This window comes from Triplophysa dalaica, unplaced genomic scaffold, assembly GCF_015846415.1.
Source record: "Triplophysa dalaica isolate WHDGS20190420 unplaced genomic scaffold, ASM1584641v1 Contig8, whole genome shotgun sequence".
NCBI lineage: Eukaryota > Metazoa > Chordata > Actinopteri > Cypriniformes > Nemacheilidae > Triplophysa > Triplophysa dalaica.
The window spans coordinates 348,128-362,734 of record NW_026622642.1 but is presented as its reverse complement, the minus strand read 5'-3'; the positions used below and the strand labels follow the sequence as shown (position 1 = coordinate 362,734).

Here is a 14,607-nt window from a genome sequence, read left to right as displayed (position 1 = left end):
ACTCGGTCCGGTCAACCAAATCTCTCACAACATTCAAAAAACTACTTAAAACCCATCTCTTCTGGTAATACTTAACAGACAAACGAAAAAAAAGACTAAACCTCTCTCTTTCTCCCAACAGGTTGTGGTCTAGCTTTTGTTGAAACCAGTAACCTTGTATTGGCCCCTATGGTATTATTGCTCCTGTTTGACATATCGCTTACTGCTCCCTAGACTCTTTGTAAGTGGCTTTGGATAAAAGCATCTGCTAAATGACTAAATGTAATGTATTTGGACATTTTATGCTTACCTGCTATGAACATATTGTCTACATATAATGTACAATATGCATGCTAAATAAGCTACTGAAAAGTCAATAATATTGTAGTACGCTATTCTAAAAATAGCCTTTAAAACATAATAGTGTAACAAAATAGTAATTGTACTAAACAAATAGTAAAGCCGTGTTCCATTCTGAACATGTGACTATAACAATAATCTATCGACGAGTGATTCTGACTTCACTTAAATTCATTTAATTTTTTCATTTCACAATATCATCCTACTATGTAGTTTGTTCTTATAACTTTAATGTTAACATAAGGTGTCATAAAAAAAGGTTTCACACCAAAAATCTGGTTTTAGCTGGTACTCTTTCAATGTTTAAAGCAATATGTGATGTTTTTAGGGTGTGTAATAGCCAAATGGTCTGTTTTTTTAAAGCTACTGACAGACTACAGCCCAGAGTCAGGAGGTTTTTGTTTCACCCACATTTTAATGTCTGAATTTAATTACACTGAAATTTGGCAACCAAATGTGGAATGTAAATGTCCATTTAAAGCATGGAAATGTCTGACTTTAGTCAGGAAGTGCCGTCCATTTTAGATTCTCAATTCATAGACCTTGTCCCCATCATTCTTTGCCTCACACACAAACCTGCTGGGAAAGGTAAATTACACAACTGAAATACAGTTGAGGAAAAACACTGAAATGGAGGGTTGCAAATGGAATAAAGGGGTGCAGACTGACAGAGATGGAGCAGAGAGACAAACAACGATAAAAAACTGAAGAAAGAATGATAGAATGTCAGAGAGATTATGGAGGGTAGATATATAGGGAAACAGGTGAAGGGCGTTGTATTGGGCTTTATGAGACATCTTGACTGACAGCTTTGGATGGATGCGCAGTGAAAGCTGCTCTTGTTTGAACAGACCCCAGAGCGTAGTGAAAGCATAGCGGGCCATGACAGCATTTTGGACTGGACCCAAACACGAGGCATGACTGTAGATTATGACCATGATCGCCTCTGTCTCGAGACATTGTTCTCCACCTGTGATAGGAAGATAACTGGTATTTTCATTAATCGTCCCATGCAAAGGCATACTTAATATAAACCTGACATGATTGACATATAAAAGCAAGCAATCACAATCCATTGTCTCCTGCCTCTAAGCATTTTATCCAATACTTAGTGGCAGGAATCATGAAATATATAAGAACTGAAATGTGGTGAACCGATGCACTGTGCTGTGTTTTAACTTTTCTGTTTTTCCTGTTTCTCCCTGTAAAGCTGCTTTGAAACAATACACATTCTGAAAAGCGCTATATAAATAAACTTGAATTGAATTGATGGTAGCACTTTATTTTACAGTCCTGTTTCCCATGTACATACTGTGTACTCATTACAATAAATATAATACCTGGGTAATAATTAGGTACTAACCCTGAACCTACACATACCCCTAAACTTATACCATGTAGTGTAAGTATAGGTACCTTATACTCCCCAGTATTTTTCGTAGGTAGTGTAAGTTGACTGTAAGTACAACATGATATTTGTTACTGTTGAAAAAATAACACTGCAGTTTCCACTGTATAAATGGTTATTTAGACAGCATCAATAAAATAAGAGGAAATGTTGATTTATTTCCTTTCGATCAAATTAGTTAACAGTAGGCCATCCAAATATAATTAAACATTTGTGTTTGTGCTGTAGATCACATAATTAATCTTAAAACATCCACCATTTTAGAGACCTTAAACGAAGGATTAGGGTGTAATTTTGGCAAAAGAGCGGTGCTTAGTTCTGACTTTGTAACATCATCTTTAGGTCAAGTTTTGGGTGTGTGGATCTTCAAATGGAGTGCTCTCCCTCTGGATTATAGAGAACAGCACAGGTCCCGAGGCCCATCGCAATCTCTGGAACACAACAAACGAGGCTGATATGGGGAACGGATGGAAACTCATTACCTTACCTCTTTTTGGATTGGTGGATCTGTAAGTCGAAAACTTTTTATTCATTTATTCTTAATGTTGTCTTTCGCATAAGTATTCACTCGGGATTTAAAATAATCACGTATATTTATTGGTCAGTAAGCATCTGTTAAAAATATTATACAAATTGAGATTTGAGATCACTTACTCTTGTGCAAATTGTTCTCATCTGCTTTCAGTTTTGCTCAAACCCACAAGTTTACCTAGATATCCTAATAGATCCCACTGGTGCCATGTCCCAGCCTATGGGCCCAGTAGAGCGACCACATCCCTCGCTTACCATATCACTCTCTCTAGAAGAAAAATTCAATGAAGAGGCTCATTCATTCTCACTTTTACACCAATTAGCAACCGCTCTTGACTTGTAGGCGTTGAGAGGGCAGATCAAAATAATAGTCTGTTACATCTCTATGTGTTTGATTGGACTTTTATCAACACCCCTCAAAACCCCCACAATCCCCTTTGCCCCAACCTCTGCTGTTGTTATCTAAAGGTTTACTAATCCCGTTCCACAGAGAGTGATTAAAATTTCATTTCTTGCCCTTTGCCCTACCTTGTTTCAGTTCCACTATTGACAATTTATGCAACCTTTAGAAATCACAGCATACCTCCTGTGACCCAAGGTGCCTTTTTTGACCCAATTGTTGGGATAAGCGAGACAATCTTACAATAGAGCAAGTAAATGAAACTCTTTCAAAAAATTATTCAAAATGAACTAGCATGAAGAACATAATGGATTGTGGGAAACTCCGAGAACAACATTTACAGCACATCTATGTGGTTACAGTTGTGTTTTCATTGATTTAAATAGTTCACAAAAATGTTTTTGTTATCATCCACTGATACATTGTTCCAAACCAGTATGTTTTTAATCTGAACCATAGAGAAAAAATATATTTCTGTAGTCTCAGTTGTGCATACATTCAAACGAAAATGGCATATGACATCATTGAGTGCTTTAACATGCACAGTATTACTCTGATTATGCTTAATAAGCTGCTTAAAAGCTGCTTAAACGGTCATGTAAACACGTAGAACGGTTTTCTTTTATCAGGGAAAGGGCATAATAGCATAAGCAAAAAACATTTTTTTGCCCATTACCCCGATTTTGCACTGCATGTAAACTCCTTGCCGGTTTTCTCTCAGTTTTGTTTATGTGCGCATTCCTGACAGCATTATAGTAAAAGTCCCAAACAGAGGTAAGAGTGAAATGACGCATTATCATCTGCTCTTGAACCATGCAGTCGGTGTAGAAACGGCAAAATGAAAAAAATATTGTTGCATTTGCAGGTTCTGCGAACATGAGACAAGATATAAAATACAGCTTCTGAATGATTTTCTGCAGCATGTATTATGACTAGATGGACTATCGATGATGATGTCACTGCACGTGAGAAACCAAGTCTCAAATTTCCATTTAAATGTGGATTTTGGCATAGCCTGTTTATTGATATGCATGTAAACACGAGAAAACAGGTTTATTTATAAGCTGATTTTTGATAGATATCCATTTATTTTGTGCATGTAAATGCACTCGTTGCCGGCACATCTTGTGTTATCACGCCTTCAGGTACCAGGTTTAATGTACAAGTGTCATTGAGATTAAAGAGCTAACAAATGGTGTTTTTAATCCATTCTCCTGTTGAATTATGATCATGTTTTTCTGATTTTTTTATTTTTATTTTATTCTGATTTTTATATTTTTTGTCTTTACTTAAGGACTGTTGTAAATTATTTTATCTCTGTTGTTATAACTCTTTCACACTTTAGGTTCTACCTGCAGTTCAATGCAGATATTTCTTCTGGTGCAGGAAATGCATTTGCTGTGGACAACTTTACTCTAAGCATGGAATGTTTTCTTGAAAGTAAGTTAATTGCATTTGTACTATTTTTAACATCAGCGACTATGGCATTTTAAAAAGACATAATTAATCTAACTATTAATCGTTTGTTAAATAGTTTTTTTGTTTCTGGGACTCAGGCACCTTAAATACACTCATAAAATGTTGGTTATGTCAGCCAAGTGTTTGGTCATAGACAGAGCCCTCCCTATATGCGAACTAAGTTGTTCAGTAAGACGCTTCAATTTTAAAGTTGAAAGAGTACTTTTCAACACACGACACACTGTAAGTGACTTAAAATATTTAATATTTGACAATTGTTTAGTGTTTAACGATAGAAATATTGAACATCGAGAGTAGCCAATTCACATTTACATTTACATTTAGTCATTTGGCAGACTCTTTTATCCAAAGCGATTTACAGTGCACATATTACAGGGACAATCCCCCTGGAGCAACATGGAGTAAAGTGTCTTCCTCAAGGACACACTGGTGGTGGCTGCTGGGATCGAACCAGCAACCTTTTTGATTTACCAGTTCAGTGGTTTAACCCACTAGACCACCATCTCCATTATAGACAACCATCTCCAATTCACTGATGCAAATGACAAAATGCTGATTTAGATGAAAAATATGTAATTTACGTGATTCATATAATTCATAATTATCTGTCAATTCAGTGTTTTATTTTGGATTAGGTTAAGAATAATTGTGTGCATATTGTAAATTAGGTTAATGCTCATCAAATATATGCACTAAATATGTTTTTTCTATTAAATCATCCTCAAGGGCTAAAGTATGTGGCTCTAAAAGGGTTTTTATAGGTTGTGGTTAAAATTAAATTAAAATCTTTCCAAGTACTTAAATGCATTAAACAATAAATGCCACTACCTTTGTATGGTCTGTGCTCAAAATTTAAAGGGACAGTTCACCTTAAATTGGAAGCAATGAAATGGTCAATGTTTTGACAATTGTGTGTTTTTGTTTTTATGACATTCATACATACCCTAACCCAAATACTGCAACAACTAATACAATTGGGTTTGTTTGATTTAAAGTGTGCGTGCAAATAATCAAACATTAACAATAATCGATTGTATTGGGGTTAAAGGGGGAACCCCAAATAAAATTCTGCTTAGGGCCCCGTAAAGGCAGGGGCCGGCCCTAGGCAAACCCAAATGTTTGGTTATAAATTATGTAAACTGGGTTGTTTCAACCCATTGTTAGGTTAAATATAAATCATTTGCTGGGTAAAATTAACCCAACAGTTAAGTTTGTCAATTTTTTACCCAATTACCCAACATTTTTAAGGTGTGTTCTTTTCAGTGAACTGCCTAAATTGAAAACTTTATAATTGTTAGTTATAATTAGAAAAAAAATGACCCTGTGTGTGTATCATGATGTATCACTGCTAATTTAAGCCACCCACACTTCATAATAAGGGGGATGGAATCATTCAAGGGTACAGAAAATCATTGTAACACATCTCAATACAATGGAAGGAAGGAGTCGGGAACCGGAAGACATTTTAAACATTTAATAAATTAATATAACAGCCGGCGGCCCCTCACGGACGACCGACGGCGAACAAAACATGAACATAAATATAAATACAAACATAACATAAGTTCGGGCCCGGTCCTCTCTCTTCGACGGTCCGGTCGCTCGTTCCTTTTATATGCTCCCATCTCCTACGGGATTCGAGGCCGGTGTGCGCACAGCTGGCATTAATTCACAATTACTCACCGGTCTCGAACCACGGCCGCGCCCCGCCTACTCTACTACAATCATATTCAACAATAGACGGACGATAACCCTACAACATCAATAAACTTTAATCCATCATTGATTTGAGTACATTTAGTCCAGATACAAGTTTGCACAGGTTCAAGAGTTCATGAGTCCAATAATACACACAGCTGAGATCCCGATCTGCAGTTCACCATTCGTAGTGTAAAAATCGGTCATTGTAACCTTCCATTCGGGAAATATCATCCAGCAAAGGATCCATCAGATCTATGGTAAATGAACCATAGTCCACACGAAATGTTAATGAAAAAAAAAACATTTAGGGGGTAATTTGGCCATGAATGCATCTCCTGCTCGAGACAAAGGGTGAGTACGAACCCATACCAGATCTTCCTTTTCAAAGGTCTCCTGACATCTTTTCTGGTTATAGTACTTCCTTTTTCCGTTCTTGGGCCTTCTCTACATTTTCCTTCACCCTGTCCAATAGAGATTGCTGTCGTTCAATGGTCTTGGCAGAATGATCAGGATCTGGGTGTTGATATTGGAACCACTCCATGGGTCCTTTTAACTTGCGTCCTAGAGCAATTTCAGCAGGTGTAAATGAAGTACTCTCCTGCCATGCAAAATTTATCGCAAAGCGGAACTCGTGTACCCACTTATCCCAGTGCTGATGGTTATCCTTAACATAGGAGGCGATCATGGTTTTAATCGTGCGGTTCACTCTCTCTGTCAGGTCGGATTGTGGATGATATGCAGTATTCAGTTTTTGAACCACCCCCCATTGCTTACATGTAGAATTGAGAAGTTGAGACGTGAATTGAGGTCTTTGATCTGACACCAGGTAGGTCGGTGTGCCCCAGCGTGTGAAGATCTCTTTATAAGAATATCTACCATCACGTGGGTCTTGGCTGAGGGTAAGGGGAACACTTCTACCCACTTACTACAATAATCCACAATCACTAACAGGTACTCGTTTAATTTAGAGCTTCTTGGAAAAGGTCCAATGAGGTCCAGTCCCAACATATATCCAGGTTCCTTGATCGGTGTAGATTGCAACAATCCAGAGAGTTTTGTAATTCGTGGTTTATATTGTTGGCAAATCTGACATTGCTTGCAGTAATTACAGACATCTCGTCAAATATCTGGCAAGTATACCCCATTGAGCAGTCGGCGTAAGGTCTTCATACCTCCCATATGCTTACTCAATGGATTTTCGTGAGCAAACTTGAGAAATATTGATGAAGGCCTTTAGAAATGACTACTTGCAAGTTGCTTCCTTTTAAAGAATCCAGAATACTTTGGAAGAAGTACGGATTCTGTATATCGTAAATGGATGTGATTTTGGTCTAACAGGGGGGTTTTGGCCTTTTCCCAAAAACCTTTCCATGCCGGGTCATCCTTTTGAGATTTGCCATAGGCAAGTCCTCGCCCATTTCCTTTGCCTGACATATTGGCACTGTCTTCGGGGGTTCCACCCCAGGTATGGCATGTGACAATGCGTCTGGAACAACGTTGCAGCGCCCTTTTCTGTACTTGACAGTACAGTACTTTGGAGTCGGATGGCCCATCTCAGGAGCTTCGAGGTAGGTCACTGATGGTTGAACACCCAGGCAAGAACGGCATGGTGGGTGAGAACTTGAAATCACCCTCCTTCCAGATACTTTTGCCATTTTTCCACGGCCCATACATTATGAATACCCATACCCATACCACTGAAAGACACTCCTTCTCAGGTGTAGAATAGGCTATCTCAGCTCCGTGAAGTAGCCGAGAGGCGTATGCAATGACATGTTCCCCTTGATCGGTTTCTTGAGTTAAAACAGCCCCTAATCCAAGATTACTGGCATCGGTCTGTACTTTAAATGGTCTGCTAGGGTCCGGTGACATAAGAACTGGAGCCTTCTGCAAAGCATTTTTTAAACTCTCAAAAGCCTGTTGACACTCGTCTGTCCAGTTCCATACGGCATCCTTCCATTTCAGAGCGTGCAAAGGAGGGCACAATCTCCGAAAAACTTGCAATGAATCAATGGTACCAGCCTGCTAAACCAAGGAAATGCTGAACATCCTTTAGATTCCATGGGGTTGGAAAGTCCCTTATAGCTTCCACTTTTGACCCCACCGTCTTAATCTCTTCCTCAGAGATAACATGTCCTAGAAAAATTACTAACTTTTTACAAAGATTACACTTCTGGAGGTTTAGCATTACTCCACCTACTTCCAGTTCGCCAAACACTGCCTTGAGATCTTGGAGATGCTGTTGGATATCCTTGAAATACACCACTATATCATCGATGTATACCAAACAACACTTGCCAATCAAATCTTTCAACATCCTATTCATCAATCTTTGGAAGGTAGCTCCTGCATTTTTCAATCCAAAGGCAGGCGAACAAATTCATATTGGTTGTTCCTGGTGTTAAAAGCATTCTTTTGGATAGTGCAGTCATCCATCACCACTTGCCAATATCCGCTTCGTAGATCTAGCCTGCTGAATACCAAGGCTCCGTACATTGACTCCAAGATATCCTGTATTTGAGGCATAGGGAGTCCAATGGAGTTTTGGCATTCAAAGCTCGGTAATCCACACAGAAACGAACACTCCCATCTTTCTTGGAAACAAATACGACGGGTAATGCCCAAGGGGATGTAGATGGCCGTATGATGCCCTTACTTAGCATTCTCTCAATCTCTTCATCAATGAACTTTTGCTTACTAATCGGTAAAGGGAACGGTCTTTGCATGATGAATATTAATGCTCACAGGATGATGGCAAGAAAATAGCTGTGATGACTTATTTTGTCCAGGTAATGAGTAAGAAAAGTGGTTGAAATCCAGGTTTATGCTAGTTATGCGCTAACTGGTCTTACTTGGCCCTTTTTAAAGGGATAAACCTCCTGACATAACCCTGTTTCCCCCTTCAGGTGTGGAGAGGCATAACCATAAGAAAAACACGGAACGGTGTCTCATGACTGTTACAATGAGAATATGTTGACTGGTTTACTTTTTCTGGTTGATATTAAGATTTTTTTTTCTGCGCAGATAAGGGACAGAATTGATTGAATTAATTTTATTCTGTGTAACCAGTTTGCTCTTTTAAACTTAGATCTATTATTTTCTTTGATGTGTACCCACATTTAACAGTAAACCTTTAATATAAGTGCAGACATTTGTACTACATTACGTAAGAGCTGCCCTTAACTAACCTACAGTCGTACAGGGTTGCAGCAATGGCATCAGATGGTAGTACCAGTATTACCAAATTCATGTCCAATGTTACATAGTATGTCAAGAACAAAGTTTCAACATATTACACATTAACATAAAACATTGGGTTGTTACTTATCTGTTTAAAAATATGTCATGACTAAAATATGTCATGGAATTTATATTCAAGGTTCTACACACAGAAGCCTAATTCATTGTGTGATCTACCACAGACTTACAGAGACATAGCTTGTGTTTTAAGTTTCATATAAATCACATTGAGCCTGAGACCTATTCTTTGTGCAAAGACTCAGTCACATTTTAACTGAGATGCCAGTTCAATGAGGACACAAAAATGACAAGACCTTTAAGCTTGTGCTAAGTGGACATTTGACAAGACTCTCGAGTTTCATGTTCTGTGCACAAAATTGTAAGATGCCTGAGCAAACTCTTTAGATGGTTTTGAAGATCAGCTCAGGATACAGGGCTGGTGGGAAAAGACCTAGAATGACGAACATAAAGAAATAGATCCTGGATAAAACAATAAAATCACTTTGCCCTTTCTACCTTTGGTATCTGCCTTGAAATTTTGCCCACATTAAAGACAATAATCCCAGACACTGGTAACAATTTAATAATTCCAGAATGAGTGGATAAGGTTTTACAGCTGTTTATTGCAATATCTTGTTTATGTTGCATTAACGACCTTTAATAAAAAGCAAAACAGCTGAACATGAACTTACATAAATAATATGGGAAGGAAACAATTGTTACTCTACTTTTGAGCACCATAACATCTTCAGTTGTCATAAAATGCTGTATTTGTGATGTATAAATGATAATAGATATTATTATTGGATGGTAGACAATACGGTCTTAAAAGTAAACGGTTAGATCAATGAACATGAAATTGATGGTTGACACTTTGATCCTCACAGTGTGATAATAACATCATTAAACGCAATGAGATTTTCAACTTCAGAAGATCTAAGGGTCGGACAACAGCATATCATATCTCTCTCAGGTGGCATAGAGAGAGTGTCACTAACATAGAATGGCTTACTTGGCCGGCAATTTGTAACTGATATCATCTTCTGCCACGCATTGATTCGGCATGGCACTGCGGCATCCTCTTTTTAGCCTCTCTCTCTGTTTCCGATGGCACTTTTGAATGTGTTGATGCATATAATATGTCCTTATTCCATGCATAAATAAAATAGTTTAGTTGCATTACATCATAAGTCAATCAGCATTAGAGTCTGAAGTGGAGTGTCCAGTCTTATTTCTAGGGGTAACAATATCTATGGTTCTCTTAACATTCATAATATGGGGAAAATGCCTATGGTAAAGATCATAACAAATGAGACTCAGATGTATTAAATTTTATTCTGAAACAAACCCTTATCTTGAGAAGTAACAGAAGAAATCTCAAGGTTCCCTTTCTTTCGGTCTCTCGACGTTGTGTTGAGAATGACAGATGGGGTTCGCCCTTGAGAACCAATCAACTCTGACTACTATAGAATAGGCAAATGAAATTTGGCGAATGAAATTTGCATGCCGGGCTCCGCCCCCGGATATCCGGTATAAAATGAAGCCGGCGTGCAGCATTTATTTACCTTTTGTTCTTCAGAGCCTTCGCTCATGACTACGAACAGAACGAATTCAATGAATTCTTCTTCTTCTACATTGCCGGATCTACGACGTGTTGCAGCGGATCGTCCCTACCTGCAGCGACCTTCCCCTGGGTGTCTCGGCGGTTCCGGAGGTGTCCTTTTCAGGACTGACTGAGCATTCTCCAGCGCGGCATGTCCCGCTGTTCTCTTGGGTGCAGCACCCTCATCGAGGAGAGGGATGGACACGTCTCGTTGACACATCTGCCTGCACTGCGTCATTCAGAAGTTGCGGTCACGGGTGGCTGTCTTCCTACGGGAACCAGCCACCATTTCGTCTGCTACCTGGGCTGTGACATCTGTGGATACGGCCCCGATGATCACACACGTTAGCAGCGTTAGTGATATGGGGAACTCTGCGAACGTAAACCCGCCAGCCAAGTACTCACGGGCCGATCGCACCCCGATTCGCTCTTCTAAACGCTCCCCAACCAGCAGTGGCATACCGTCCGGATCCTCATGCACACACTCGGAAACGATGTGTGACGTAGATGAGATGTCGCTCGCAGCATCGGAGGGAGACTGGCATCCGACTCTGACGAATCCGAGCTCCACCCCCAGCGGTCGAGTTCAGGAGGAAGCAGAAGTGATGTCATCCATGCTAACCCGGGGATGCGTGGTTCCTGAGGTCGGAGCGCGGTGTAAACCGCGCCCACCACGGGTGCCATGTTTATCCCGGAAGTGCATGAGGAGCTGTGTAAAACTTGGAACGCTCCACTCACGGACCGTTGCAGTAAAACCAGCTCCGGCTCCCTTACTTCCCTCGATGGTGGGGCAGCCAAGGAGTACGTCGAGATCCCCTGGGTGGAATGTCCGCCCGCGGTGCACCTGTGCCGTGGATGGCTACTACCTGGGGGGGGAATCGTCCACACCTACCGTCCAAAGCACGTAAGACTTCGGCATCACTGGTGTCGATGGCTTGCGATGCCGCGGGCCAGGCTGCCTCCTCTATCTACGCCATGGCCATCCTGCAGGTCCGCCAGTCCAGGGTGTTGAGAGAGCTCTACAAGGGTAAGGCCGACCCGGGTATAATGCAGGATGTCCGTGCCACCGCTGGCAGCGCTCTGCGGGCGACCAAGGCGCTGGCACGGGCCCTGGGTCGGACGATGTCCACGGTAGTGGTCCAGGAGAGACACCCCCGGTCCTTGAACAGAAGGGTTACACCAAGGAAGTCCGCTTTCTTGATGCACCCATCTTGCACAGTGGGTTGTTGGTAACACCGTCGAGGACTGTGCTCAGCAGTTTTTGATGGTGAAGCAGACAGTTGCAATTAGCCACATTTTTTCACACCGCGACTCGGCCGCCTAGAGGCCTCCGAGATCCCGCATGACGTCTGCTTCCCTTCAACCCAGGACCCGTTCGACATCGGCTCCGGTTCCTGTACCCCCACAGGCGGCACCCCGGTAGCAGAGGTTGAGGGGGAAACCTCCACCCCATCAGCAACCTTCTCGCGAGAAGGGACACTGACGGGAAGACCCCAGGAAGGACAAAATCGGGCCCGAACCTTCACAGCCACGGCTCTGATTGGTCGGTACGGGACGACTCCTGCCTCGTCACCAAAGCCGGGCCCTTGTCAGAGCCTGGCGACTACTTACTCGCAGAGTTTTTCCTTTCTCCCCGGGTGTACTTACAGCCGATCGCACATTCCACTGGACTGTGCTCGGCGAACCGACCTCACATCCTGGCAAGGTGTGAGGTCGTACACATACGACAGCTGTCACCACTCTCAAACCGACAGTGCGTGCTGTTGTCCCACCAGGCTGGTAAAAAAGCGGAACCAAACTTCCCTCCGGGGACCCCCGCGACAGATGGTTAACTTCGCCAGCTGACGAACCACCCCCTGTGTGAATGATGAAGCAGACCGTCCCCTTGGTCACCCTGTCACACTGTCAACAGAGGACATGCAGACTGGAGACTAACATCTCCCCTCCACACTGAAAGTGCATGTAGTCGCTATTGCCACTCATCACGAATCAGTTGATGGAGAGTTTCTAGGGTAACACGACCTGGTCACCAGGTTCCTAACGGGCGCGAGAGGGCGGAATCCGCCTCACCTCCGCTCCATACCCTCTTGGGACCCTAACGTGGGTCCAAGAGCCCCTCGGAGGCTCCGATCTTCCTCACCTGAGTAAGACGGCCCCCCCCGTTGACGCTCGCTTCCTTCAAGAGGGTAGGGGACCTCCAAGCATTCTCTGTGTCCCCGGATTGCCTTGAATTCGGCCCTGGCAACTCTCATGTAATCCTGAGACCCAGGCCCGGAGACGTGCCCAAAAGTTCCCACTACTCCCCTTTGGGAGCAAGTGGTGAACTTGCAGGCGCTCCCCATCGGGGAGGAAGACCCAACCCCATCCATGTTGTGTCCTGGACCGCACGCAGAGCTTCAGTAGCTCTGACCAGCTCCTTGTCTGTATTTGAGGACAGCAGAAGGGGAAGGCTGTCTCCAAGCAGAGGCTGGCGCACTGGGTCGTGGATCCCGTTACGACGGCATTCCGATCTCAGAATCTCCCATGCCCACTGAGGGCTTACTCCACACGGGGTATAGCCTCCTGGGCACTGGCTAGAAGCGCCTCTCTAGCAGGCATCTGTAGAGCTGTGGGTTGGGCTACGCCCAAACACCTTCGCAAGGGTTAACAACCTTGGAGTAAACCCGGTGTCAGCCCACGTCCTGCCTGGCAACATGTAGGACTGGCATCCGGGGGGGCGTATGCATGCGAAAGCACCTTCCCACCCTCCAAGAGGTTGGGTCAGTGTGCTATCTACCTTTTCTTCTTACCCAAACACATGGCTAAGAAAATTGGTACCTCACCAACCTTCCTTCTAACCCAGACACTGGTTAAGAACAGGCATTCCATCAATCACTAAGCAAGCACCCCCTGGGGGTTGGCTGGGCAGAGCAGCCTTCCCCCCTAGGCCGGGATACCATATGACCTATCACAGATAGTTCTAACCGGACCTGGTGCTATCAGATGCAGTAAGACCCCCATACCCTCATGACAGTAGTTCCCACACATGGTAACCCATGAGCTTCCCCAGGTGGACCTCCACCTCGCGGTTAACTACCCAGTCCGCACGTTCCATGCGTTCTCCTCCAAGGACGAGAACATACTTATATCCACCATATTCCTCCCCACAGGTAGGAGGTGGCCTCTGCAGCGCTTCTCTGATTAAGAGTTGCGCTCACCTGGTGTAAACCCGAGCCGGACGGCCTCTCGCCAGTAGAGAGCTAAGGAGCCGTCCGTGAAAGGTTACCGGTCAGGGCTGTACCCATCTTTCTCCAAGAAAGCTCTGGGACCCCCCAACCACCACACTGGAAGGTTACAGTTTCACGAAGCTTCGTGCTGACACGCCCAGGCTTGTTACCATCGCTTCGCTGAGACTGTGACGCGATGCAGCGTTGTGGCGTTTTCCATAGGCAACCCCATCTGTCGTTCTCGACATCACGTCGAGAGACCGACAGAAAGGGAACGTCTTGGTTACGTATGTAACCTCAGTTCCCTGATGGAGGGAAATAGATGTTGTGTCCCTTATGCCACAAACACGTATCGTATTCTGCTGCAGTCGTAAGAGGCCTTCAGGCTCTTCAGAACAAGAGGTAAATGAATGCTGCACGCCGGCTTCTTTTTATACCGGCTATCCGAGGGCGGAGCCCGGCATGCAAATTTAATTTTCCAAATTTCATTGGCCTTTTCTATAGTAGTCAGAGTTGTTCTCAAGGGTGAACCCCATCTGTTGTTCTCTACACAACGTCTCGTTCCCTCCATCAGGGAACTGAGGTTACATACGTAACCAAGACGTTATAAACAGTTTTCAAATTTGCCAAGGTTCCAAACTCTGCAAAGGTCTAAGATAAACTCAAATATTTTTCAGTAAATCCTTGCAGTTCATAGACT

General features: G+C 43.0%; 1 protein-coding gene across 1 annotated transcript in view; it reads left to right on the top strand.

Annotated features, from left to right (window-relative positions):
* LOC130417021 (ALK tyrosine kinase receptor-like) overlaps positions 1–14,607 on the top strand; it is a 75,977-nt gene that overhangs the window by 24,431 nt on the left and 36,939 nt on the right. The window contains exons 5-6 of the mRNA XM_056742360.1: positions 2,090–2,256; positions 4,024–4,118. Of these exons, the coding sequence (XP_056598338.1) occupies positions 2,090–2,256; positions 4,024–4,118 (262 nt within the window). The remainder of the gene's footprint in view (positions 1–2,089; positions 2,257–4,023; positions 4,119–14,607) is intronic.